Raw genomic sequence first — 25,747 nt, 5'->3', positions numbered from 1 at the left:
AGTACATGCACAAAGGCATCACAACCAAAGACACGCAAATGGTCATATGAAGCAGGTTTGCCAGACCAAATCTCTTTAGGGATGCCATTTTTCAATGTAGGATTGGGAGAGCGATTGCATACATGAATTGCAGTTTTAAGAGCCTCTCCCCAAAACTGCTGCGGGAGATTAGCTGTGGACAGCATGCATCCGACTCTCTCACAAAGTGTGCAATTATATCTTTCAGCCACGCCATTTGATGTAGGATTATAAGGGCTGTCAACTCCCTCTTAATGCCATGCATCTCACAAAACTTGTTAAATTCATTTGAGACATACTCACCCCCATTATCTGTTCTTATGGCTTTCAACTTAAGCCCTTTCTATGTGGTAACAAAAGCATGAAACTCTTTAAAAGCATCCAACACTTCCTTTTTGCTCTTAAGTACATATACCCATGACTTTCTACTGAAATCATCAATGAAAGTAATAAAGTACCGTATACCGCGGGGTTGTTGCTAAGTGACACAACCAAAGGTTCCCAGTTGTCAGGCAAAGTCATCAATAAGAAAATAGCTTTTAATTTATCATCGAAAGCTGCCAAACTAGAGTCCTGCAACTGAGTCAAAACGCTTGTGAAAGCACTCAAATGCTCAAATGCTAGCTTAGACTCATCCAACTCCATGTTCACAAGTTTATGTATAAGATGCACTTGATTCATAGGAGTTGTATTTTCATAAGTGTCCATAAGCTTTTTCCATATAGCATAACCTGTATCAAGGCACTTGACACTGCCATTTTAATGTATGCAATGGCCTTCTTGTTAAGTCTAGCCCAATCCACATCTGTCATAGCTGTAGGCTTAGTCTCCAAGAGAGCATCTTCACAGTCCTTGGAAACAAAATGCCTTGCATCCTATCCTTCCACAAGTCAAAGCCAGTGCCATCAAACCTCTTGATTTCAAAGAGGGATTTAGTGTCACTGTTGCTAGAAGCATTTGTAGCCATTTTTCAGCAATACACCAGAAATTCAATGCTGCAATTTATGACAGCAAGAATGAGCTGAATATCAGCTGATTTTAGTCCAATTTTTCAGCAAATAATAGCAAGATTCAGTCCAAGTACATGTACAACAGTAGAACAAATGGCTTTCAGCAGTATGACTGCAACTTCAGCATACATTAAATGCATACATCATTGCCAAGTAACTCCCACTTCAGCAATATCACCCAAAAATACATCTACAACAATCCCAGATCTGCAAATGATCACTAAGACTGCTGCAACATGAATAATCAGCAAAACATCAACTCAATGGGAGCTATCCAACATGTGTATTGCATACATATGTGCTCGTATCAACTTCTGATACACAAAACACCAAGAAATCTCTACAATTTCTCCAAAATTGCACAAGTGGGAGATAAAAAAATGCTTAAATCACTTTGCTTATGACAACAAGATTGCTTCGGCAATATTCCCAAAATGCATTTCACGCATCAACTTTGCCAAAATCCACAGATTTCAGTAAAAGCCCCAAAATTTCACTGACCGATCTGCCCCGATTGCATTAATACATGTTCGATTGCATTAATACATGTTTCCGAAAGCATAAAACGGACAAAATTAGCAAAATTTCACAAAATTTTGCAAAAGTCCCAAATTTCTTGGATCCAAATGTGCACCAATGTCAGCCAATTTGACTCAGCTGAACAAAATTTCACCAATACAGCAAAAGCCCCAATTTTATGGGTCCAATGTTGAGAAATTTTACTCAAATGAGCAAAATTTTACTAAATTTGGCGAAATCCCCAATTTAAACGCGCACAATGTCTGTAATTTTTGACGTCGCCAGCAACTGCGGTTCCTTGAGTCTCTACCAATTCCAGATTGACAAAATTTGAAAGCAATTTATTAAACTCTTTTTTATTCGGAAGAAATTGAAAAGAGGAAAATCCAATCTATCACATTGTTTTGAAAACAGAAAAAAGAGAAAACAGCCCACTAAACAAGTGTTGATGCCTCAATTATTCATGAACAACATAAATCTGGAAAAGCCTCATTTTTATGGGCCTAAATCTGCACAAATTTGCGCACTATGCTTGCGTGCGCGAACACCTGGAAGAAAGGAGATAAAATAACCCAAAATTTCTGATTAAAAAAAATGGAAGAGGGGTCCGTTGACCCGCCGTTCAGGTTCGTGACCTGTTAGGTGTCACGTCGCTTGCCCAACCACTGCCTCGTGATGGTCGTGGCGCTTGGTCGCTGGCGTGTCACGTCTGGTGCCTGCGTGCCCTGCGGGTTGCGACTACTCGTTGTGCTAGCGCCCTACTACCTCATCGTCATCGCTGGTCTACAACGTTGTGCCTGCCCAACCAGTCGTGGTGCTTGCTGGTCACCACACACTTGTTGCCTCACACCTGTCGCCCACCGTCTGCTAGGATTGCCTTGTTACTTGTCGACCGCTGCCTGTCTTGGACCTGACACTTGTACATGTGTCACCTCAGCTGTGGACTGCTATGCAAAAGCAAGCTTATTTTCTTGTGCAGACCTGATTCACACTTCTTGGGAAGCGTGAACACCGTTACCAATGCTGTGATACTAGTTTGAAGGGGAGAGCGTGCACAATGGAGGACGAGATTGAGACGTGAGCTGCAGAGCTGAGAGTTAGAGAGAGTGAATGCGGCGATAGGTGTACTAGATCGTAATTGTATACAAAGAATAAAAGAATGTATTTATATGTTAGGGTACAATAAGGGTGTGTTCACACCCGTATGACTATATACACGGAGACGAAGGGACTTAACACCCAACACCACATGACTCGTTTTCTTATTGAGCCGATAGCCGTGGGCTCCATGTTTCATAGCATCTAGGCATTAGCCACATCTCGGGAGCCTACAAACAATGAGCGTCTTTAGCATTTCCGCCTAGGGCATCTTAGCTATGACTCTCTTTACGAGTTGTCTTCTTGTCGTGAGATGGTTGAGGGCCTTTCTCACTTGAAGCTGTAGAGCACGTTAGCTCAGGAAGCAACACTGTAAGCCATTTCCTTAGCGGTCTACACATAGAGATGAGGCACCTCTTAGATCAATTCATGTTGATCTTTGTGGGCCCATATCCACTGCTGCCTTGAACAACGCGCTCTAGTTCTTTTTAATAGTGGATGATCATTCGAGATGTATGTGTGTGTACTTCCTCAAGTATAAGTCCGATGCTTTCACATATTTCTCTGCTTGGGTGCTGCTGGTTCATAACCAGACGGGTCGTCGTGCTGGTTGCATAAGGAGTGATAGTGGTAGCGAGTTCTTCCACGAGTTTTTCAAGTTTCTATAGTACTATGGCGTCTCTCGCCAGCTCACCTCTACCAAGTCCATCTCTCAGAATAGAGTCGTAGAGTGTCAGAACTGGATACTCATGAAAATGGCACACTCTATGATGTTCGCAATAGAGCTCCTTGAGTGCGTTTAAGTTGAGGTTGCTAACACTGCGGTGTATATCCTCAACAGGTGCTTGACTACGGCTCTTTCTTAGAAGACCTCGTGTGAAGAAAATTGCTAGGGTTTGCATTGAGGACACACAGAGTATATGACCACTACAGAAACACAAAGAGACAAACATAGACACAGAGGGCAAAACTCAAACCCTAAATGCAAACTCAAAACTCAAACACAAACAAAAGAAGGGAGAGAGAGAACACAACTTTGAAGTGAATGAATGCTGTAAATGAATGTAAGAGTGTATAGTGTGCTCAAGGGTAGAGCAATGTTGGAGTGTGACGTCCACCGGAGACGGATCCCAAGTCTGTGACCACCAGTCAGAGTGTAGGAGTATTGAATAGTGAATGGCAGCAGGCTGGTCACCAAAACACAGCAGTCTCGAGGCTGGAAACTGGTTAACGCAGCAGTATACCACCGATCGGAAGTTGAAAACTGTGCATAGGTGTTGTAAACAGCAGGGCGACAGCTGGAGAAGGTGTGTCGGAGAGTGTCAGGATCTGCAATGCTGTAAATGCAGGTTGGTTGACCCTGGCGATGATGGATGGCAGGCTGAACAGTAGTCTGGGAAAATCTGGAGCATTCGCCAGCAGTTGAGAGCTGTCGCCTACAACAATGGACAAGTTGAAGATAATGTGGTTGTAGTCGATGATGGCTGGACAGCAGATGGAGGCGGGCTGTAGGCTGGAAACTGGGCGCCAATAGCAACAGAGGGTGTGTGGGCTGGTGTAACCTGCAAACAAGGATAATGGCTGAATGGTGGGCAGCCTATCTATTTATAGATGTGGATTGGAGCCTCCCAAATTAGGGTTTCCACTGAATTCTCTCGAGCCGTTCCGTGTTTTAGGGTTTCCATTGAACTCTCTCAAACCGCTTTCTGTTTTAGGATTTTTACTCTAAAAAGAGCACGTTTAGTGTGTTTTGGGGCTGGTTAAGAGGCTAATCAGCAAGTAATGCATATTTTAGCTCAACACCTCGTACAAGGCATTCTTTGGCTCTCAGCGTGTCATATCCCGCTTCAAAGTCTTTGGGTATTGTATATACACATACATGCCTGATGATAAAAATAGGGAAACTTCTTTGGTTAATTCATATTAGGCCAGACTTAGCTTACTCACTCAGTGTTTCACAACACCTAGAATGTCACATTGGATTGCATGTCTTCATGTGCTACAATATTTACGGTGTACTTATTCTTATGGCCTCACTTATGGTTCTAGTTTATGTTTGCAGGGATACATTGATTCTGATTGCGCAGGAGATCCTGACACCTGGCGTTCCCATGGCGGCTACCTCTTTACCTTGGACACGGCCTCCATTTCTTGGTCCAGCCATAAGCAAGAGACGATGGTGGCTTCCACGATCGAGGTTGAGTATAGGGCTCTCTTCGATGGCATTATCGATTCTATCTACCTGAGGAGCTTATTGGCAACGCTTCACTTCCCTTGTGACTCTTCGATTGTTGTCTACTGCGACAACCAGTGTCCCATTGCCCTTGTGGGCAATCCGATCATCACACCACGGATGCGACATGTGGGAGTCCACTTTCACTTTTTCAGAGAGCAGGTTGAGCTCGGCACTATCCGCCTAGAGTTTGTGCCTTTATCAGACAATTTTGCAAACATTTTGACCAAAGCGTTCAACCGGCCGGTTCTTCAGTACCTTTTACCCAGGATAGGCTTGGGTACACCTTCCCCTACTTCTTTAGATTGATGGGGAGAGGGTGCTTTCCTCTTGTTCCTATAAATAGGTATGTTGCCCTCCATTCAACCTTAATCTTATTTTTGGAGATTTTAGGTATTTTAGCTTGCTGCCCACACCTCGGACGCGGAGGACATCGCGGTCCAAGCTGGCCATTGTTGTCCACAATAGTCTGGCATCTATTTCTAGTCTACTACACACTGCTCGGAGCTGATTTTAGCATGTTGACTATTGTTGCTGGTTTTTCCTGCGTTTTTAGTCTTTCTCTCCTGCAGCTTGCATTTGCTGTTTTCTCTCTCATGCAATCAACATTTTTAGTTTTTCTCTCTTCTCACTTGTGTTTTTAGTCTCTCTCTCTCTTGCACTGCCATTTGTATCAGATCCAACCTTCCTTGGCTACATTAGTGTGTTTGTTGCATGAGCATTGTATATTCAATAGTCATATCATTTTATTCATTCTTTGTGTTCATTATCTCTAAGTACCCTAACCCTGAGTGTGTTCTTCTATCAGTCTATACTTTGTTATACGGTGTTATTTATGTTTCTGTGTTAGGGTATTTCTTCAGAGAGGGATATTAAGCGTTAGTTAACCGCCTCATACACCCTATCCTAGAATGATATGGTTGAGCAAATGAATAGGACAATACAGGAAAGAATTCGTAGTATGCTTAGCCAAGCAGGCTTACCACATCAGTTTTGGGTTGCTATCCTAGAATGGTATGGTTGAGCACATGAACAGGACAATACAGGAAAGGATCCGTAGTATGCTTAGCCGGGCAAGCTTATCACATTAGTTTTAGGTTGAGGTAGTGACTACTGCGGTATACTTGATTAGTCGATCTCCTTGTAGTACTATTAAGTTTCAAGTTGCAGAGGAGGTGTGGTCTGGAAAACCTTCCTTGTATGCTCATTTGCGTGTCTTTGGTTGTGAGGCTTTCTGCCATGTACCCAAGTATAAGCGCACAAAGCTGGAACTTAAGTCTGTGAAATGCATCTTTCTTGGTTATGGGGATGCGGGTGAGATGGGCTATCGCCTATAGGATCCATAAGCTCGAAAAGTTATCGGCAGCCACAATGTAGTTTTTCATGAGAAAAAGATGTATAAGTAGCTTGAGCGGATAGTCGAGATACGTAGGGTTATATTTTAGGAGGAGCTTCTTGCTCCCATATAGCGAGCTAAACAACTTGCAGTAGCAGTTGATGCTCCTCTGGCTCGTGACCATGATATTAGATAGAATGTGCAGGCTCCTCAGCGTGCCTTGAGATATTCTGCTAGAGCCTAGACGTCCTCTTGAGCGGTTTGAGCCCTTCGTTGATTATGTGATGGTGACAAATGCACATGAGCCTCTCACTTATGATGAGGCCATGCACCGTGGTGCAAGTCACTCTTGGGAGAGGGCCATATATAGTCAAAGTTAGACTGTTTATAAAAAAATCATACGTAGGAGTTGGTTCCTTTGCCTGGTGGAAAGGGTGCATTGCCATGTAAGTAGGTATACAAGTTAAAGAGCACCCTTGGACGCCCCAAGCCTACCTATAAGGCTAGATTGGTTGCTAATGGTTTTTTACAAAAGCATGGTGTTGACTTCGAGGAAGTCTTTTCTCCTGTAGTCAAGATGACTACTCTATGCTTGGTTCTAGCATTGATTGCTTAGTTAGATCTGGACCTTTATCAGATGGATATTAAGATGGCTTTTTTACATGGGGACTTGCATGAGGAGATTTATATGTAGCAACCTAAGGGCTTTGAGGAAAAAGGCATGAAAGTTGGAACACCTAGTATACAGATTGAGAAAGAGTCTTTATGGCCTTAAGTAGGCACCTAGGGAATGGTACCACAAGTTTGATACTTTTATGCATTCATAGGGCTATATATGCAGTGATATGGATCCGTGTTTATACAGGAAGAAGGCTCGTGATGACAGCCTTTTGAATTTGGCACTCCATGTGGATGACATGTTGATTGCTGGGAGAGCTTATGATGAGCTGGATACTCTGAAAAGTTGGCTTAAAAAGAGCTTTGAGATGAAAGACATGGGACAAGCCTCCCATATTCTTAGAATGTGCATTATACGTGACCGCTCTCAGGGACTTCTTTACTTGTCATAGGAGTATTTTTAGAAGGTCCTTGAGCAGTTTCATATGCAGGATGTTAAACATATTGGCTGTCCTTTGCCTTCTCATGTGAAGGTGAGCCATGTTGATTGTGAGCAATTTAATGAGCAGAAGGTCGAGATGGCCAAGATTTCTTATGCATCCACAGTGGGTAGTTTGATGTATGCCATGATAGCTACTCGACTTGACATAGCTTTTGTAGTGGGAGTTGTGGTATACTATATAGCTACACCTTGCAGGCGGCATTGAGATGCCATCAAGGGTATCATGAGGTACCTGAAGGGCACAATAGATATGTGCATATGTTATAGTGGCCAGGATACAAGAGTTGTGGAGTATACAGACTTTGATTATGCAGGACATGCAAACAATAAGGAATCCACCACTGGCTATGTGTTTACCTTTGCTAGAGGAGGTGCTGTTTCTTGGATGTCCAAGGTGCAGAAATGCACGGCCCTCTCTATTACAGAGGCTGAGTATGTTGCAGCCACTAATTGTAAGGAGGCGCTTTGGTTAGGCCATTTGGTGGTAGACCTTGGTATGACTGACATGGTTCTTACATTGCATTGGATTCTATGAGTGCTATTGAGTTAGCTAAGAATTTGGTCTTCCATGTGAAGATGAAGCACATTGAGGTGCGGTATCACTTTATTAGAGAGGTTATTGAGGACAGCTCTATTGACCTTGTCAAGATTTCAACTGACCAAAATCCTGCAGATTTGCTCACGAAAAGTCTCTAAGCAGAGCATTTTACCTTTCTTAGGAAGTTGATGGGTGTTGGATGAGATGATCTCTATTCACCATCTTGTTGAACTCTATGTACATATTGTACTTTGTCATTTTTTTCTTGTTCCCTTTTCACTCGAGGCACATTCGCCTTTAAGTGAGAGATTGTTGGGGGTAAAGGTGCTTGTGCTTAGCCACCCGTAAATTCCTACATTGACAGTACCCACACTTGCACAGTGCAGGCGGCGGATGCTCATCACTGTCACCTCATTCTTTATTCTATCAGTGACATTTGAATAAAGGGAAGGCCAATCACACATTGTAACTGTTGGAGTTTCCACATCTTGAGTCTCTCTCTCTTGTTGTCTTGCTTCATCCACTATAGCTTACACCTCTCTTGCTTTCGCTTGCTCATGCTTCCACTTGGGCTTCTCCCTTTACTAAGAGAAGTGGGAAACCTGAGTTTGGAACATGTAGAACTTTTGAAATGGAACCCAATGGACGGTCAGGCAATAACAACTAAGTGCCACCACTACTAACAGGCACCAAACAAATGTTACCAATAGTAACGACAACCTTCGATGGATCAAGATTCTGCAACAAATCTCCTCGAGGAGTCCTGTGAATCGAAGCACCACTGTCAATAAGCCAAGGCCCCTTTGAAACTGAGAAAGAAGGCTCCACCATCTCATAGATACGAACAAACGTAGACTAGTAGGTAATAGTTGGTAAAGAATTAGAGGAGGGCTTAGATATATTAACTCCATCCTTTGCTCCAGACAAAGGTGAGGGTATTTCTTCCAACACTTCTCTTTAGAATGAGCACCCTTTCTACAATGTGGACATTTAAGCTTTTCTAAATTTGTGTCACAACCCAAGGAAGACTTTGAATGTTTTACTTGCCTTTTCTTTTTGTTCCTGGCCTTCTTGTTTGTCTTGTTGCCCCCTCATGAAATTGCAGCAAAAGCTTTGAAAGGTTGTATCCATTATCACCAATCTCTTTGAGTCACTCTTTGTGCTCCAAAACAAGCGGAGCTACCTCCTTCCATAGAAGAGTCTCTTGAACCCTAGAGGTAAGCAAGTTGGTGTAGAAAACATCGCACTTGGGATATGGCTATTGAGTAATAAGAATCATCGCCATGTCCTCCAATGAGATCATCTTGCCAAGGAATGTAAGCTCACTCCACATGTTCTCCATGATGCATCTTGTGGCAGAGAGAAGAGACCTTTGTCCACACCTGTGCTGTAGTCTGAAGTTTGTGCACATGCACAAGGATAGAATCCTATAGACTTTTAAAGAGAAAATTCGCACTCTAGAATTAAGCCAATCCCAGAGGATTGCTTAGTCCATTGTAGAATCAACATGGGGATTGGGGTAGTAACAAGCTCCCATAAGTCAAAGGTGTCAAGGATACACTCCACTTTGTAGGACCAAAGGGAGTAGTTCACACTATTAAGTTGATCTTCTCTAGGGAGAGAAAGAAGCATGGGCATCTAAACAAAAGGGGCCATTACAGCTATATGAGGACTTGTGGTACGGGCCCTGCAAGAAATATGTAGAGAAGTAGGGGGAGGAGAAGGGGGCTCTAATCTTCTCAATCTATCAGAGCAAGAACTAGAATCTAAATGTTGATCTTCACATCGCTTTTCACAACAGTTTGATTGATGTGTCTGCCTATTGGTGAATGGCTGAATGGTCTCCGCATCGGAGTCATCAAAAGCATTTAACCGCTGGTGATTCATAACTCTTCAAGACCTGCAAACACACTTAAATAATATGCAATTTGCTGCTGGGCTACTCGAACGGAGGTTAAATCAGGTATACCTTACAAGCAGTCGTCATAGAGGTCTTGTATACTTCATAGAAGACCCAAATAATGGAGAAAATCTGTGTTCTTCGTGACAAATCTGCTCCAAACGGCAACCTGAGTGTGGTCTTCTCTTTGTAGAACCTCTAATCCTCACTTTGGCTTGATACGATGTGAGAATATGCAATGGAAGAGAAATGCAAACTTGGAGAGAGAAGGGAAGAGAGAGATTGCAATGAAAGAAGAGAATGGAATAAGAAAATCTGCAGTGAACTCCAAAAGAATGCTGAATACAAAGAGGACTGATCAGTCCTAGCACGCAGCCCAAGGCATCAGTGAGGGTGCTAGATCAGATTGATGGCAGAAGGCAGCATCAAAAGACAGAGGAGTGTCCTGAAAGTCCGAGTGTGCTGAAGACTTGCAAAGCTCAATGACCAGCCAATTGAGGGGCAGGCTATAAATAGCCAGAAATGCCAAACATTGGTTGACGTGATCCAAGAAGAGCCATAAATACTGGCTGACTACACATCATCAAGAAATTAATCAAGAAAATGCTGATCGCCATACTGCACATACCGTTGTTGGGAGAGAATGTGTCAGAGTGCAGCGGTGCGGAAGCGTAGGACTAAGAGAGAGAGAACGCAGAGAGAGAAGAGAGAGAAAGAGACAGTGGAAGATGAAGATCTGCTGTATAAAGTGTGCTGAATACAAAGATATGCAGATATATACATGGGCGCAGTGCGCTGGACTGCGTGTCTCCACCTCGACGATGCAACCTGCTGTTCACCTCGAAGTCCGCTGCAATCTGCATTGTCTCCTGTCTGAAATCTACGAACAGAGACGGAATCTGCGTGTGCCACCGGTCTGATGAAGGAGTCATGTGGCGGGAGGCACCACTATCCATCTGACGAAGTCATGTGCCGGGATGCACCACTATCAACGATCCACTCTCGAGCTTGGGGAGCCGTCGTCGCAGCATCAGCAGCATTTAGTGAAGAGTCCTCAATGACAGCTAGATGAAGAAATGCAGCTGATGAGGGTGCAGCCACCGCTCCAGAATCCTTTGTGTCCTTCTTGTCTTTGTCAGGGCAATCCTTCTTCCAATGGCCAGTCTTTCCACAAATATGACATGTGGATTCTTTGTCCTTGTCCTTGTTCTTGTCCTTCTTTGACTTGTTATCCCCCTTCTTTTTCTTTTGGTCCTCAGCGCCTCCGACTTGGAAGCATTTTGTCCCTTTAGCTGTTCCTCTTGGTCCAAGACCATAGGAACCAACTCTTCCCATCGAAGAGTAGACTCCCGCCCCGAAGCAATAAGGGCGGAGTAGAATGTACCGAATCGTGGCGGCAACTGGGACAATAGTGTGATCGCCATGTCTTCGGAGAAAATCGGCTTCCCCGCATTCTGAACCTGCATCTGAAGCTGTCTTAGCTTGTTGATGTGCTCCCGTAGCGAAGAAGACTTGTTTACGGACAGGGTCTGCATCTGAACCTCCAAAGAAACCCGCTTCATAAGGGTCATCCGGTTGTACATCTGATCAAGCTCCAGCCATATGTCCCGAGCCACCGTCAAGTGCTCGATGTGAGCTATCACGGCTGTAGTACAAGATAGAAAAAGAAAGGAACGAATCCTGGGCATTCAGTTTGTCCCAATGAGACTGAGCCTTGGCCAACTCCGCACGAGCATCGGAAGAGAGTTTGGACTCATCTCTTACCGAGGGCCGGTCGATCTCCTCCTGTACAAGCTCCGCCAAATCGTAGGACTCTAGGATGGCCAGCATCATGACGCGCCAGATGCGGTAGTTGTCGCCGTCGAGCTTCTGATCTGCGGGAAGAGCTGGTAAGACAGGCATCTTCCGGTCCATAATCGTCTGGAACTCCAAGTCAATCTCTGTAGACATCTTCACCTGTAATGCCTTCACAAACGCAAAAGCAGCCCCCTCTGACTGTGAAAACTCAGCCTGCTAAGGCTCTTTCGCGTCCTGAAACTTCTTCACCCGCCGGAGGCGATGAAAAAGCAAAACCTGCACTTGAAAGCTGAAAACTCAAACTTCCTCCGCGTCAAACAGCAGTAAACAGCAGCAAATCCACCACCTGGACTCCTTTCCTGCGCGCCCACGCTCGCTTCAGCCTTGTTCCAAGGCGCAGCCCTCCTGTCTGCCCTCAAACATTGAAAACACAAATTTGTGTCGCAATAGAAACTCCTCTTCAGGTTGGTTCTGCGCTCAGTCAGCCCTCTAACACTGCTGTGATACCATGTCAGAGTGCAGCGGTGCGGAAGCGTAGGACTGAGAGAGAGAGAACGCAGAGAGAGAAGAGAGAGAAAGAGACAGTGGAAGATGAAGATCTGCTGTATAAAGTGTGCTGAATACAAAGATATGCAGATATATACATAGGCGCAGTGCGTTGGACTGCGTGTCTCCACCTCAGCGATGCAACCTGCTGTTCACCTCGAAGTCCGCTGCAGTCTGCACTGTCTCCTGTCTGAAATCTGCGAACAGAGACGGAATCTGCGCGTGCCACCGGTCTGTAATCTGCGAGCAGAGAAGTGTTGGAGACTGCTGGAGAACTCGGCTATTTATAGCCAGAATCTGGGCGAAAAACAGGGCGTTAGAAATAGCCTGTTGGCTGCATTAAATGCAGCCGACTGTCTGAACAGGTCGGACTGCCACGTGGCAGTCCGACTGTGCAGTCCGACTGCACACTGCTGCTCCTGTCCGACTGCACCTGCCCTGCTGCTCCTGATCAGGCTGTGATCTCTAACAGAATGATCCCCCTCTCAGTTTGCTATATCTCATGACCTAGGAAGAAAAAAGCCCCATAATTTGTCATCTCAAACTTGCTCATGGAGTGCATCTTTAGTCTGCATGACAATTTGGGCATGGTCACCTATTAGAATGACATCGTCCTCATAAAGCACAAACACAGCATGCCCTCTAGCTAACATGTGGACGTACAAATTTGGATTGGATGTGGATCTTCGATATCCCAACTTGTCTTGAAGGAATGATTCTATCTTCTCATTCCAAGCATACCCCTGGCAAAGCACCTATCTAGACTTGCCATCAAGTACCCGAAAGGAATCCTTGTCAAACTCAATTGTTAGACCAAGTCCACAAATCTTACTCACCAAAAGTAAATGATAATCCAAGCCTTGAACATAGAGAACCTTCGAAGTGTGAGCATTGCCCTTACCCATTCAGAATTAGTACATCCACATCTTGAATGCAGCCTAAAGGGTATCGGAGATCCACATCAGATTGGATTGGATGTGGATCTCCATACAAATTTGTTGTGAAAGGCTGAAAACATAGCCTTTCCTTCTTGAACAGCAAATTCTGCACAAAAACAGCAAAATCACTTGCTTTCCCACGTGTCTCCACTCACTTCAGCCTTTGTCAATGCATAGCCTTCCCACTTGCCCTCGAATATTGGAAACATACCCTTGGTGTTGTGCTGTAACTTGCTCTTTAGATTTGCCCATGACTCTCTCTATAGCCTGCATTCTCTGTTGTCCATCAACTTGATCTAGTGCCTTCATTGACACCTCAAGTTGCATGCAGGGATTGATAAGTTCTCTTTGTATTCAGCATTCATTTTCAAATCAGTGCAGTCTATTCCTTCCATTCTGTGCACTCATTAAGACCTTAGAGGGATGGTGTAGGTAATGAAGAGAGATGATGATGCATGATACTTATGGATTAGGATACATGGAGGAAGACTAAGGGATATATCCATTGCAATCTACAAAAGCACTAGGGGTTTTGGAGGTGTGGCCATACTATACAGGGAAGACCTCAAAGGGATCGTGTAGGTAATGAAGAGAGGCAAGAAGACCTGGAGATATATTCACTGCAATATGCTACTTTCCTCCTATAACTATAAACTTGACCTATGCCACACGAGATGGATCTCCTTTTGATGTACTTCACAAGGATATTATGAGATATACTAGCATTGGGAATATAGTTTTAGTGGAAGATTTCAATGCATGCACTAGAGATAGACAAAGTGGCTTTTATATGCATGATAATACCATGTTCAAAGAAATCGATATAGATGAAATAGGCCTACATAGGAGAGCCCAAGATAAAGAAGTGAATATCGACGGGACACATCTATTGGGTTTGGGAAGCGCACATAGACTAGCCATCTTTAATGGTCTATCACAATGGCTAGTATTTGACACTTTGATATGTTGGAGTCATAGAGGAGGGGCAAGTACTATTGACTGCTTGAAGGCTTGCTAGCATTGATACGAGACATCCAAAGCTTTAAGGTATCTAAGAGAAAGATAGAGCCACCTTACTAGACACCTTTCATTGCACACCGTGGAGTCACATTGGATAGAGCCATTTTACTCCGTCGAGCATGGCGACCTCATCTACTAGGACCACTTCTGAGGAGGCCACATAGCCAGATCAAAGCCATTATTACGAGACATCGATGATCGAAGACTCATCGCTAGGCATATCAGTGGAGCAGTTAGTGACCGCATCATAGCTGAGTTCATGTGCAGATTTTGAGATCAGCTACAGCTTGTAGTCTCCACCGTAGTTTTTGTAAATAGTTCTGTCAGATTAGGTTTCCCTTTTCTTTCTACTGATGGGACAACACTAGACATCGTTCTACTATAGCATAGTCCCATTGTACAATTATTGTCAGCATTGTTTCATAGGCCACTTACTTATTTTAATGTTATCTTCACCTTACTGATGAGACAACATTAGACATGGATGTACTTTGGATTTTGTCTCATAGGCCACATTGGCCTTATGTAGATGTTAATATATCTTTCTTTCTTTCTTTCTTTCTTCTCTCTCCGTGTTTATGTATGTCTTGCATTGTGCATTGTCACAAAAACAGCTCTCTCAAAGGGCAGGAACAGTCAAAACCAGCAACAGACATTTTGATCAACAAACAGGCAGTTATTTGAACTGGAAAGAACTTGGGCAGAATGCATGGATAGGATCAAACTATTGGGACCTGGCAGGGCCCTAACCCCCACCACGAACAAAAAGAACACGATTTGTAAGTTTGGACACACTTCATCCATCCATTGATTGTATATACACTTCCTTTTGGATGGAAAAGGATATTGACATGATTTTTTGGAACGAACTTAGTAAATGTGTTGCAACTTCCTGAGAATACATGAGAATGTAGTTGTTGATTTTGAAAACACTGCAATGCTTCAGCTCCCAGCTTAATTGTGCACATATTATTACCTGCAGGTCTCTTCCACCACTGGCAAAGATGTACATATTGAGACTTCTTTACCTCGAAGTGGGAGTTGTTGGGAAAACAATTGAAGGTTGGACACTTCCAGACTATCTCTCAAAACACAAAACTGCTGTTGATAGGTTGGAGCAACTCCGAGTGCTTTTATCTGAAAAGTAGGCTCAGCTAAAGACTCTGCCCTTGCACATGTTTCAATTTTGAAAGAAAGAGTATTATTCAGAGTTAAAGTTTTGTAGAGTAAATCTAATGTATTGTTAAAGTCCTATAATGAGCTGGGATTTTCAAAATTTCTGAACTCTCTGTGAAATTGCTATAATAAGAATGCTGTTTGGGGACATAACAGGAGGAGAGATCCAAGCTATAAGTTGAATCCAAAGTTTCAGAAGCAGTTGCGTGTGGCCCTTACCAGTGGGTAAGTTTGTATTCACGTCCATACTAGTCATCTAGCTCTCTTGAATCTTGTAGTTTGTGTTTGGAAGACTTGTAAAACAGTTTTTATTTTTCTGTACCTGTAGCCTCTTCATTTGGTTGCTTCTGGTATCTTTATGTCACAGTGGAGGGCCTCCAAGAGATCCACTACCCAGTCATATTGCTGTGAGGGTTCCTGCCTTGACAGACTTAGACAATTATGCCATGAAACAATGGGAGGTATGACTAAATCAAACACAGCTCATATTGTAGAAAAGATAAAGCCGGTGTCTGTTTTAAGATTGTTTTTGGAGGCACTAGGGTAATAGCTTTGAGCTTTACTAGTGTAAGTGTGGAGCTGTCATGCTTTGCCCTCTCTGTGTATATTACCATTACTTTGTTCAAATTTTCATTGGCATCCATTTAATTTGTTTTCAGGGTGTCCTTTTACAACTTGTAAGCTCAGCCTTCCCAGAGAGTGGCCATGAATTGCAAAATCCTTTTGTGATCCAGACATTTCAGCGTGCTGGTCTTTTATCCAGGTAGTGTTTCATAGTTTATGGATCATTATATTCTTAGCATTCTTAGCAGATGCACAGTGGGCCATTCATCGTCTTTCTGATAGCACTTTCTTCTTTTTTTGGATGGATCCAGAGGTCCTGAATCTGCAAAACTAACAGAAGCAGGCTTTCAATTCCTGGTCAGTAACAAGTCCAAACATAATGATGGGATACTGTTCAAAGAAAAAGCTTCAAGCAGTGTGTTTCATATCATATCCATACACCAGAGTCAAGTTCATTTTTTGAATTTTTTACAATAATATTTTTGGCATTGTTTTTGCTATGCGTTCTTCAAATTTTGTGTCCAGCTTTAGAGTGTTTGACAGAAATGATTCATTACTTTGTGTGCAAACTTGATGGGTTTGCAGGGTTTTCCTTGCATAATTCAAGGTGTTCTGTTTCTAGTTCTGTGGATTTTTCGATGACACTTTTTTAATGGGATATAGAGTGGTTCTGCCATAAAATATGTTAGTACTAACAATGCTTTCATGTACCTTTTATGGTTTTGATGATATTTGGGAACTAGAGTATTTGCCACAGTGGTAAGTCCTTCCTGCTACCTGCTGCATGTGCATATTCCCAGTGCAGCTTTCAATACCTTAAGATGATTGTTTCATCGGTTAGTATACAAGCTTATTCTGCTATGGAAAGAACGACTGGGTAGTATGCATGCTCATTGATCTGATTAGTGTGTAAATCCAGAGATATCAATACACAAAAATCAACTAGTGTGCGCCGAAGATTGTTAGGGCCTTGATTCTTGTCTTTGACATGAATTCACGCCTTAAATGAAAATGAGTCATAGGTCTTAATGTTTGAGGATCCCAATTTGGAGAAGCTCACTGTAATTGCTGTTGCCATTCTTATATAAGAGGGACCCTAGAGCACACATTTCTTTCCTTATTATTTACTTGCTCGTGCAAAATCTGGGACAGTGTGCCTGCTACACAACAAACAGAAGTAAGCAAAATCTTCAGGTGTGCACACAAGGATGACTCAAATACACCCATCACCAAATCAAAGCATGCAATGTGAGTGTATGGAAGTCAAGACAGTTGTCAAGATTGATTGTCTTAGAGTGGGTCAAAACTTTTTAAAAATTGTGCTTTTCCTTTTCTTATTAGTTTGCTTAACAAAGTACCGATGATGCGAGCTCATATGGCCCATAGTTGTGCAATATTATCTTATAGATCCTTGGCATTTGTTTATAGAAGCATGTAGTTTTTTACTTGGCATTTGTTTATGAAGTGTGCATGTGAAATTCACTTAACTTAAAAAGGTAGGGGGCCATTCCAGAAGTTGAGGTTTAATAAAAAGCAGCAGCTGGGGCAGGTATCATATTGCAGTTGTTTTGGATGTTAAAGTTTGAGTTGGAGGATCTAATCACTAAAAGTGTGGATGCCTGTTTAAAACTGGCATTGGCTACAGAAAGTGTAATCATAAATGGAAACAGGTGAAATAACAAAATGAAATAGAAAGCTTACCTTGAGCAGCATTGAATTGAAATGCCAATAAAAGTGTTGCATTTTCAAGGGGTAAAGAGGAAGGAAACTTAACATTTGAGACAAGGATGAAAAGTTAAGAGTTAAAACCATCGTATATACTAATCTAAAAGTTTACATTTATCAATTTGATTTAAACCATTTCTCTGTGCTGAGAATGCAGTACTTGAAGAAAAGCCACTCCTTTGCGATTTAAAGTTGGAAATGAGTATCAACACGAATTTTCCAAATCAGTCCCACATGGGTCAATAAAATCTGCTTCATTATGTTCAAACTTGGAACTACAAATTTTCAAACTCATTTCTGTCATGCACTGAGGTGTAGGCTTCTTGAAGCTTGACTTCAAGATATGAACTGAGTCTATTGTTCAACCATCTCCCATAAACTCATTATCTTTTGGCAGGTCCACTGTACATCCAGATTTCATTCCATCTGAGAGTAGGGGCTTTAAGATAAACCACTTACTGATTTGTGCTCTTGGATCATGTAACCCAATGTGCAGATGTTATACATTTACATTCCTCATGTTTATTACTTGTGAATCATTTAAGAAAGCGGTATTTCCCACTTGGATTGTGAAACTCATTGCCGGATGTCGTATGCTTACATCAGTTTTACCAGGAGACACAATGTTTTTTAATTGGTTTGGCAACCTTTATACTAGAACACAGCTTATCTTCTTTGTGGAGATGCAGCTACACTATTTAAGCCCCCCTATTCTAAAAAGAATACTTGAGTTAGAATATAAACTATCAAGTTAAGAGATTTGATCTGTGATTGCTAGCCAGCTTTATAACTAACTAGTCACCAACCCATATAGACCAAAATTTGACATCAGCTACTTTTATGCAAACAAATTGTCCCTCCTTGTGCAAAACCCTGGTGGCTGATCCATCCCCTTCTGGTGGAGGTTCAAGAGTGATCCTTCAGTCATGCACAGCGATACCATTTACCTGTTACTGTGTAACCCCACTCTTGTAAGTGCAAAGTAGTTGATATCATCTTAAATATGTTTCTATCCACGTCAATCACATGGAATAGTGAATCATGCCAATATTTCACACAGCTGGGCAAGAAGGGACAAGTTTTGTATGGGGCCAATTGCTTGGTGTTTACATTGAAGTGTAGTAAGCTGTTGAGTTAAAGTTCATATGGGGATGACAAAGGATAATCAAATACATGGGCTTTTAGTACTCCTAAGGACATAAAGATCCTTATTTTCGAATGTGACCTTTGCTTGATGCAAAAGGCGTATTATTTTAAAGTCTGTAAGTGTACAGTTTGAGTATATTTGATAAGTGAAATTCAGAACAGATATCTGGGGCTATTAATTGTTATAGGGAGAACATGTAAGCTTTTGATAGATATCCACATGGAACTGGCAATTCACCGCTACCATTGTGACTGCAGTTAATGGATACAAATTACCAACTGTGGCAAATTGTTCGAGAATACATCTCTGCTGCTGAGGTATGAATTGTTGTAGCATTTGCATTTTTTTGAATCTGTCATATAACAAGTCCCATAAACTGTTTGTCTAGATTTTCAGGACAGAGGGATCAACAATGTGGAGCTGATTCGGTTTCTCCTTGAACTTGGATTTCATATTGTTGGGGAGGTGTGTCCCTAAGCTTTACTAATTATCATGGTGAAAACTTAGTTTTCAAAATTTTAAACCAAGTGTAGTAAATGGCTGTGTTAACATCCGCTTTGTGTTACTGTATAGGGCATGCATGCCAGCAAGCAGCTGGATGCCATCTTTTCATGCATATTTGCAATGGTCAAAATGTACTCTTGTTTGCTTCATTTAAAAGTTTTGGTTTTACTGGCTAAATCAGCTTCAGCATTGCAACTTGTGTTGTGCAAATATGTCTACTGATCACTTCTTACGTTCTGCCAAAATGGCATTCTCTGGACATGTAAGTATATGTAGGGTGAACTTGTTTAGGATATAGTTTCTGTTTTAGAGCTGTGGACTGTTCCCTTTCCGCTACCTATCACTGTCTATCTGTGGTTCACTTATTGAAGACATTGGTGGCTGAGAAGGAGAGTTTGCAAGAGCACTCTGAGCACAAGGTCAAGCCATTGAGCAGGTCTCAGCAAAGCTTCATGAATAAAGAAGCAAAGCAGAAAGTGAACTGGGCAGGCATGGCAAAGGACAGCTAATGTGGTGGCTGACCAGGATGTGTTGTGATTAGAGCAAACATCACACACTTCCACTGTGTAAGCACAGTGTGTGTGTTAGTATGTAAGCAATTTTTGAGTGACAGGTTGATTCTATGTGTGAAGCTGTGAATTACCTCTTGTTTGTGAGGATAGTTGGGCTGATCGCACCATTGCACCTCTCTTCAAGTGTGGATAACTGTTGGTTCTCAGCAAGTACTGGACCATTTTGATTGGCCATTGTTTGGTCAAAATACATGTGTTTGTTCCGTTCTTACTGAGAACCCCAGCAAGTTGCTGATAGAGAGCTACAGGGCAGGTTGCCATAGAGGAGGGACGATCACATGGGAAGAGGATGTACTGTTGTTTGTAGATTGCTTCAAAGCCTGACACTGTACCATGAATCAGGCTGAGGAGACTAGGAGACATCGGGTTAGTATATGTATACGATGGGATTTTTATACTTTATTTGAATTTGTCATTTGATGGGCAGCCTAGCTTTACGTTGATGGGATTGTGAACTATACAGACAGAATTTGAGGCCCTGGTGCAAGTGTTGCTGGAGTCTTGATATTAGACAAATATCCTGTTGTATGTTGATGATATTGTGCTCATCTGAGACTCTGACGAGGGTTTATTGCAGCATTTGTGAGAGTATGCAACAGAAGAGGAAAATGAACATAGAGAGAAAAGGAGAAGAGAGAAGACAGCAAGAGAGAGAGAAATCTGCACTGAATCTGGAAAGAATTCTGAATACAATGATGGACTGATCAGTCCCTGCATGGAGCCCAAAGCATCAATGAGGGTATTGGATCAAGCTGGAAAATGATGACAGCACCGGAGACAATGATGGTGATGGTGATGGAGTGTGCAGCCAGCAGTCTTTGTGAATGACGGAGAGGAATGCTGCAATCTGCGCGAGAACCTGCAGAACTTAGAAAGAGATGATCTGCCCCAACAAGTGAGCTGGCTATATATATAGCCAAATATCACGAAATCTGGCCAACCAGCAGCGTGGGGACAAAAATTTGCAGTTGGCAGCCTCAACTGAAGCGAGAAATGCTGACACCCTCAGAAAACCAGGCCGCCTTGGGCAGATTGCAAATGACTGGCTCCTCCTGACTGTTGGTAACTGTGGCTTGCATGCTGTGAACACTCTTGACACTCACTGAAAAAGAAATGCACACAAACTAAGTGCTCTAGAATAGTTAGAGCTCCAATGTCCCTGTCAAGCTTTGACATGGCTCACAACCAGAGATGACAGATTGACAAAATGTGTTGGGCTAACACCCCCTCTTAGATTGTGGGAGTGTCTTAAGACCCAACAAGCTCATATGATGAAGCATAGAGGCTTGTGGAAGAGGCTTTGTGAAGAGAGCCGCTGCATTGATGGCTATGGGATAGTAAGCCACTGCTAATTACAAGCTTGGGGTCATGATCTGATTGTTGGAAGCCACTTTGTAAGAAGAATTGATCAATCCTTTGGTACCAAGGCCTAGGAGCTTGCTTCAGGCCATCGAGGGCCTTCCGCAATTTGTAGACATGATCCTCCTTTGCACAAGAAAAGCAGGAGGCTGTGAGATGTAAATCTCCTCCTCAAGTATGCCATTAAAAAATGTAGACTTCATGTCCATCTGAAAAACAAGCCAGTGATGATGGGCAGTGAGAGCCAAAATAGCCCGAATAGTAGACATACACATGGTAGATGTGAAAGTCTGTATAATCCAAACTTGCATGATGTGCAAAACCCTTGGCAACAAGCCTAGCTTTGTGCTTGTCCAAGGAGCCATTAGCCAAATACTTGGTCTTAAAGACCCACTTCACACCAATCACCTTCCGCTTCTGTGGACGTGGAGTCAAATCCCAAATTTGATTACGCTTGATTGCGTTGAGCTCCTCTTGCACAGCATGGTGCCAAATATCTTGTGCAAGAGTTTCATAAACTATAGTAGGCTCACAATCTTGAAGAATCCATGACATAAGAGTGTAGTTCACACAAAGTGAACTATCCTGCTGGGCTTGTATCTTGGCTGATGTATGTGGGCCAAAAGGGGTTGTAGGAAAGTGATTAACATGCGTATCCTTATGAGCTATCGAAACCACTGAAAAATGGTAATAGGTTTATTCTCCGAGGGAGACCAAGAGGCATGTGGTACCTGTAATGCACTTGTTTGAGAAAGGGATTTCCTCTCACTAGGTAAAGGTACATCCCCCTCATTAGAAGAAGAGGGCTCCTCCTCAATTAGCTCAAGTCCCCATAAGACATCAGAGGGGATAGGGAAGGAGTAGAAATACTTGATGAAGAAGGAACATGAGTTGTCAAGGATGGAAGAGGAGCAGAAAGGGAAGAAGGAGAGGGAGGAGTCGAAGATAAAGAAGGGGTGCCAATAGATAAATGAGAAGAAAGGGGTGGAGCTGATGGTGGGGTGGGGGGGGGGGGGCCCGGGGGGGATTAATTGATGATGAAGAACCACCTACACAAGAAGCACCATCAATGGGATCATCAAAGGCTGAAGCCTTATCAAAGATAACGTCTTAGGCCTTGACTTATATCAATCTTTCGTGTTGATGGGCCATAGAGCTTGTAGCCCTTCATAATCGTGTCGTAATCCTAGGTTTTCACTAGCAGGCACCCCCCTACAGGTGGTAGGTAGGGTGGGCGGCGCCCCGCAGGGGATTTTCTTCACCGTTTAGGAGGGGGGGAATCTAGCCCTTGATAGAGGGCAGCATGATGAGGGGATAGCTACCCTTTCGTGGAGGAGGATTCGGGTGGTGGGCCTTCAGAGGAAGACATGGCGATTGCACCCCTATGTTTTCTGAAGGGAGCTCATGGAGTGGTGCCCTTGGATCTGGGAGAGCAGACCACTTGATGAGTTGGAGTGGGATCCAGGAGAGTGGCTATGGCCGGCCACTGTGGTCGCCAAGAAGCCACCGAGGTTCTTGGAGTACACTGCTAGGATTGACAGACACGTCCTGATGTAGAAGGATATGGATTGGGCACCGTCACGTAGCAGGCACTGGGCGGAGCACAGCATCATGGAGCCTTTCCGACGGACTTTTTGGCGCCGCCTATAGGATAGCTGGAGATTGAGAAGGGTATCGTATTTTTAATGGCTGGTGGCACATGGAGGCTTAGCGGTGGGAAGTTGGCTTGCCCAAATGCAGGAGGGAGGTTGTAAGGGCTGCACACAGCAGCCTTTGGAAACCCCAAAGCACTGTCTTTGGTCATGTGAGGAGGCGCAACTCGTGTGGAGAGGAGCATGCCGCATCCTTCGCCGTATAGCACCCAGCCTTGGATGTATCTCATGGGGAGCTTTTTGCTGGCAGGCAGTCAAGCAGGGCTGTCACCTTCTATATGAGGCCAGGATGCAGGACACGACATTCATTATCGAGGCAGGGTTGTGTGCAGTGGTTGGTGTGGAGGCTCTACCCATCCGCCAGGTACTAGAGCCCATAGTAGACTGCTCTGAGGTATGGGAGATCATAGGGAGTCTTATCGGATGGCATATCTGGAAGGCGCGGTGTCAGGAGGCTTTTGGCAGAGAGAGACTTTCTGTATAGGCGTCCTTAGCAGAGCTCTGGATCTCCATCATCCACTCCCTACGTAGCCGATGGGATCAGGTGCAGGGCAAGTCCAAGGCTCGTCAGGAGCTCCGTTGTCAGTTCATGCGCAGTTGGGGCAGTCAGGACCTGTTCTTCGTGATGCAGACAGGGAGCCCCAGATGGCGATACACCCCCCTCCATGGCTTCTTGCCCCTATCCCCCCCAGACCGCCTTGAGAATCTTGTATACATGATGTAATTGTGACTTTGCATCAGCTCTAGCTAGTCTGTTGAGCATGAGCACTCCGTTGTAATCAGTTTTTTTGAGTAATATAATCAGCCACATTTTACTTGCAAAAAAAAATCGTGTCATAATCCATGAAGATAGGTTTCTTTGACTTTGGGTGAAGTTTACTATCTTGTTTCTTCTTGTCCACATGGATATAAGCATTGCACCCGAAGATGCGAAGGTGGGACATAAAAGACTCCTTCCCAAAGAAAGCCACATATGGAGTCATGTCTATCAATTCAAAAGTTGGGGACATGTTATGGATATGCACCATTGTAGCAACTGCCTCACCCCAAAGGGAGTGAGGTAGACTCTGATGCTCCAATATGGATTGGGCCATCTCAAGTATGGTTTAATTGGCGCACTCCACCACACCATTCTTTGATGGTGAGTTCGGATGGGAATACCTCCCATGAATGCCGTGATCTCTACAAAACTTGGGAAAAACGTTAGAGTAAGACTTGTTGCCATGGCTAGCTGTACACCTTGAACCTTGAAAGACATTTTCATTTTAGCAAACACCTTCCACTTGTAGAAGTTGGAGTATACCTCACTCTTGTATTCCAAGAAGTATGGCTACACATATTTGCCAAAATCATCAAAAATTAGTATCAAATACTTGGCCTTTGCGAGGGAGGCCATACCCATAGTCCACATAAGTCAGTGTGTACCAAGTTCCAACTTGAGTGGTGTAGTAGCGCTCCGTGAGGCAACTTGTGGATGAGGCTGCCTATGTTGCCTGCCCCATAAGTAGCTAGGGCACAAGGTGAGAATGGGAGCACTAAGCTTATAAAGCTCACCCTCCTTACTACTTGTCCAAAGGATAGAACTTGTAGAAGAGTCCTTAACAGTCACATCTTGGGTAAAGACTACACGGGTACCTAGTGGTGTCAAATCATGGATAGAAAGAAGGTTAAAGTCCAAATTTGGACCATAAAGGACTTTGGCTGCTATTGAGGCTCGAGGATTGGGCAAATGGGGAATTGTCCCCACTCTATGCACTAGCACGGGAGAGTTGTTACTAATGGTGACTGAATTCCCCCTGGAATGAAGAACTTGAAGCCAATCTTGACGATAAGTCATATGGGAAGTGGCTCCATTGTCAATGAGCTAGGGCTTCCCTAAGTGGAGGAAGCAAGAGTAATATCCTCCATCTCAAATAGATGCATAGAAACAGACTCAATAGTAGTAGCATAGCCTTTGAGTCCTTCACACCATCCTTTGGCTTCAGATGGGGGTACTTTTGCCAATACTTCTCCTCAGGACGGGTGTCCTTCCTAGAGTGTGGGCATTTGGGCTTAGACTTCTTGTTTTCCTTCTCGTTCCCCTTCTTGTTTCCCCTTCCTCTATTTGGAGTAAAAGCTTTAGTAGAGCCTGATCCACTAGCTCCTATCTCTTTAAGACACTTGTCATGCTCCAAGATAAGTGGGGCTAACCTTCCAACATCGATGTTAGAAGTTGATGTAGAAGATAGTGTACTTAGGAGATGGTAGTTGGGTAAGGACCATGGCTATATCCTCTGAAGATATCGTCCGTCTAAGGAATGCAAGCTCATCGTTTATATTTTCCATTTTGTTTGATGTGGTTCTTTATGAAAAGAGAGTCATTAACCAAGAACATGTGACGTTTCTTCTCCAAGGTGATATGGCAAGCTAATGTCTTTTGATGGCAGAGAGAATAAAGCTTTGTCGACACTTTTGCTGCCGTCTTTAACCTACACACATGAACAAGGATAGAGTCCTGTAGGCTCATAAAGAGAAAAGATCGGGCTCGAGAATTGAGCCTATCCCAAAGGGTTGCTCGATCCATAGATGAACCAATAGCGGGATCCTCCATGGGCCGAGGGATAGGGGTAGTGACAAAATTCCAAAGATCTAAGGTATCAAGAATACGCTCCACTTTGCAAGACCAAAGAGAGTAGTGTGATCTGTCCAAGTAGTCTTCTTTGGGTAGAGAAGGAAGAACAGGAACCTGTATTGAAGGTGCCATCATAGGGATCATAGGGCTAGAAGGACGGGCGCCCTACGGGAGACATGAAGAGAGGGAGGAGGAGATGGCTGCTTCGATCTATGTGATTGGTCAAGAGAGGGTCCCCATTCAAAATGGGGCTCGGACCTCCGATCTTTGCGATGATCATGCTGCCTCTCAAAGGGAATAGGAATAGACTTCTTATTAGAGTCATCAATGCCTTGGAACCGGTGATAGTTCATGTCTCTAAACC

At 43.5% G+C, this 25,747-nt stretch overlaps 1 protein-coding gene across 8 annotated transcripts in view; it reads left to right on the top strand.

Annotated features, from left to right (window-relative positions):
- The window catches only part of LOC148039805 (transcription factor-like protein), a 149,544-nt gene that overhangs the window by 17,573 nt on the left and 106,224 nt on the right, over positions 1-25,747 (top strand). For 4 of the 8 annotated variants that reach the window (XM_087694113.1, XM_087694104.1, XM_087694141.1 and 1 more), the window contains 7 exons: positions 15,056-15,217; positions 15,406-15,474; positions 15,578-15,710; positions 15,909-16,012; positions 16,125-16,170; positions 18,943-19,002; positions 19,082-19,150. In XM_087694113.1, coding sequence (XP_087550239.1) covers positions 15,056-15,217; positions 15,406-15,474; positions 15,578-15,710; positions 15,909-16,012; positions 16,125-16,170; positions 18,943-19,002; positions 19,082-19,150 — 643 coding nt within the window. Of the gene's footprint in view, positions 1-14,687; positions 14,853-15,055; positions 15,218-15,405; positions 15,475-15,577; positions 15,711-15,908; positions 16,013-16,124; positions 16,171-18,942; positions 19,003-19,081; positions 19,151-25,747 lie in introns of all 8 variants that reach the window. The other 4 variants (XM_087694122.1, XM_087694150.1, XM_087694160.1 and 1 more) reach the window with 3 other exon arrangements.

Source organism: Lygodium microphyllum, chromosome 2 (genome assembly GCF_053477565.2).
Source record: "Lygodium microphyllum isolate KBCC chromosome 2, Lygodium_microphyllum_v1.1.10, whole genome shotgun sequence".
Lineage (NCBI taxonomy): Eukaryota > Viridiplantae > Streptophyta > Polypodiopsida > Schizaeales > Lygodiaceae > Lygodium > Lygodium microphyllum.
This window is presented reverse-complemented; position numbering and strand designations above follow the sequence as displayed.